This window comes from Enhydra lutris, unplaced genomic scaffold (genome assembly GCF_002288905.1).
Source record: "Enhydra lutris kenyoni isolate GAN:26980312 unplaced genomic scaffold, ASM228890v2 scaffoldscaffold59, whole genome shotgun sequence".
Lineage (NCBI taxonomy): Eukaryota > Metazoa > Chordata > Mammalia > Carnivora > Mustelidae > Enhydra > Enhydra lutris.
The window spans coordinates 12,633,212-12,636,680 of NW_019154143.1; the positions used below are offsets into that span (position 1 = coordinate 12,633,212).

At 44.0% G+C, this 3,469-nt stretch overlaps 1 gene segment (V, D, J or C); it reads left to right on the top strand.

Annotated features, from left to right (window-relative positions):
- The first annotated feature begins 462 nt into the window (after positions 1–462).
- On the top strand, positions 463–1,316 carry LOC111158398. The segment is given in 2 exon segments: positions 463–532; positions 946–1,316. Coding segments are annotated over 2 exon segments (420 nt in total).
- The last annotated feature ends 2,153 nt before the right edge of the window (positions 1,317–3,469 follow it).

Here is a 3,469-nt window from a genome sequence, read left to right on the forward strand (position 1 = left end):
TAGCTCAACTCTATGCTGTTATTGGGAGAAAATTCTGATAACCAGAACTTGTGGAATGGGAGCTGTTTCCTTGTGTAGATGAGGTGGAAGAATGTGAGCAATCAGGCAGTTTGTCTCAGGAAGACTGACCCTGGACACACAAGTCTACATGTCAGGGACTCAGATTCCTTCAGAGAGGGCAGAAGCATGTGGGCTGTGTCCTCCCAGCAGATCCACGCTTTCACAGTGGGATTCCTCTTCCCACTGCTGCATGTAGGATGGACATGAGTTTTGTGATTTTCTTCCCAACACAGAAGACCTTTTCTGTCACTTTGCTGAAAGCTAGGCCACTCCCAGCTCCTCCCTGTCCCTTCCCCACTGCTGCACCCAGCAGGGGATTTGCATAGTGTCCCCTAGGGAGGACCTTCCCTTGCAAGTGTGACATAAAAGATCAACTTGAATCTTGCTTGGACTTACCAAGACTCCTCAGTTCAACTTCTCAAAATGAGGTTCCCTGCTCAGCTCCTTGGGCTGCTTATGCTTTGGTTCCCTGGTAAGGACAGAGTGGGGAGAGGAAGAGAATTATTGGAGGTGGAGGGGGAGCTGTGAGGGCACAGCTGCTTCCAAGTGTATTCCCTGTGCCTGTAGCAGGTGTGTGCCTGGTCCTTCAGGGTCGGGCAGGGCATGTGTAGATCTTGGTGAATGAGGAAGATTCGAGAAGGAACAAGGACATGTGTTCTGGTGGGGACTGTGACAGGGAAGGGGTGGATGTTGTTAGCAATGATGAGAGGCCTCTCTCCAATCTCAGGTTAATTAGTGTGATTGTGCATTTTTGGTGCACGCTTGGAGCCCCAAGTAATGGGAATAAAACAAAGTAGTGTTTTAGCTAAACTAAAAGAGATAGAAACAATGGAAATCATTAAAAACGTTTGTATGTAACTTGGCACTTGTCTCTCTTCACTTTAGGATCCAGCGGGGAAATCGTGATGACACAGACCCCACTCTCCCTGCCCATCACCCCCGGAGAGCCGGCCTCCATCTCCTGCAGGGCCAGTCAGAGCCTCCTGCACAGTGATGGAAAAACCTATTTGGGTTGGTTCCGGCAGAAGCCAGGCCAGTCTCCACAGGGCCTGATCTACTTGGTTTCCAAACGTCTCTCTGGGGTCCCAGACAGATTCAGTGGCAGCGGGTCAGGGACAGATTTCACCCTGACCATCAGCAGGGTGGAGGCTGATGATGTGGGAATTTATTACTGTGCACAAAGTCTACAGTCTCCTCCCACAGTGGTTCAGGCCCGAACACAAACCTCCTGCCTGGGGTCCTGGCTGCCCCAGTGAGCAGCTTCTCTGGGGAACTCACAGGATGTTCTCGGAGTCTGTGTGAGAGGAAGGAGCTGGAGGCCCTGGGGGAGCAGCTCGCAGCTGGGCGTCAGGCTCCTCATGTTGAGCTCCGACAGCCTCCCAGCCTGGCATGGTAGAAGCTGCACAGAACTAAGGGGGTCCTGTCCCGTGAGGAGCCTGTTATGGTGAAGGGAGGAGCTCCCGTGGGCTCCTCTAATCCTCTGTGCTGTGCCCGTGTGTCTCAAATAAATGTAACCACTCCAGTAACCAGACAGGTGACATTGATCTGGGACATAACAGTGAACACCTATGGAACAAACAGCATATGTTCTATTTACCACAGGATCATTTGCTAATATTGGTAATATTGGTATTTTCTCACCATCTCCTTTCCTACTTCTCTACTACTTGCACTGTCTGTCTTTTAATATGTCCAGAGAACGATCTGCACAAGCTGCTCTCAAGGAGAGTCTGGATGGGAAAACTCAGTAGAAATATCTAATTCTGATAAAATCAAAATAAGCATTTCAAATCATTGGTTATTATAACATTCCAGTGCCAATTGTCTTTGATTTCCTTCAATTACATTTGTCTGAGTGAAAAGGGGGTTCTTGCAATTTCAAAATCAGGCTTTGAAAATAAACAGTAAACAGTTATAATAGAGACAAATATTACCTTTTCACAGGAAAAGCCAGAGTATATGGGATTTTTCCTTCTCTCCTAAATGGTAAGGGTGTTAAATACATTGAAGTTAAACGCTGCTGTAGATATGATGAATCTGATTCTCTCAGTAAAAGAAGATTTTGAACAAAAAATAAATAAATTATTTTCAAATGATGTGATCACTAACCAAAAATGACCCCGAATGATAAATGTTTTAGAAATCTATAGAACATTTATGTATGGAATAGATTCCATTCAAGAGTGCAGCAATGTCATCCCTGACCTCACAATTGGTCATGTTGTTATGTCATCACACATATGATGGAAGTAAAGTGATGAAATTGAGAGAACAATGGATCCTAGTTCTAGTTGAGAAAATAAAGTGTGTTAGAGATGATCATGTCTCCCAAGATAATGAATATCATGGCAAGGACAACTGAATGCAATGGTTCAATTCTGGAAGCTTTGATGGTGTGTGGAAAAATGCATCTACAAATCCAGCATTCTGGAGCCCACAGATCTTGGAGTTTATGACACTTAATAAAGTAGACAATGAATTTCAGATCATTGATAAAAATTATATGAATTAAATTAGAAAACAAAATGTTATTTAGAATATTGATAAATGCATGATGAGATGGAGAGAGATTATGGAAGCACTGGGAGCAAACACAGTAAAGTAGGAAGACCTGAGGCTCAGCAGGGCCATAGTCATCTTACTCCCACATGATTGATGGAACATTGTGATCTGGAATTTCTGCTTCGATGTCAGATAGGAGAGAAAGTCCAGCTCCCTCAGCATGTTGAGGTAGATAAAGGAATCCTACACGATGCTCGTATCTCAAAGGTGATGTACTCAAAACAAAATAGTAAAAAGTGATGTTATAAATGACATAAATGATGTCATAAAAGTGAGAGAGGACACCAAAGAGAATGAGAACACAATCAAATTGGCTGTGACACAAAAATCTCAAAATAGAGTTGACTGAATAGGACAAGATTTCTCTGTGTCTAAGGTAACAGTCCTGAGGTGGGAAGGCTCCCTTGATTAGGGAAGTGGTTTTGCTGCATCAGGTCCTTTGGGTTTTCCTCAGCTGGTCACCATGTGTAGAGATTAGAGACCCTGCTCTTAATTTCTGCCCTTGGTTTAAAAACTCATTCCTTCTTTTTTTTTAAATCATTTTTTAAAAATTTATTTTCAGCATAACAGTGTTCATTGTTTTTGTACCACACCCAGTGCTCCATGCAATCCGTGCCCTCTCTAATACCCACCACCTGGTTCCCCCAACCTCCCACCCCCCCCACCTCTTCAAACCCTTCAGATTCTCATTCCTTTTTTTATTTTGACAGCTATTTAAACATTTTCTCCACACCCATCAAATTTACAACCCCAAGATCAAGAGTCATATGCTCTCCTCACCGAGCCTGCAAGTGCCCCCAAACCCATTTATCTTGTGCTTATGGTCACGATATCAAAATGCATAGCA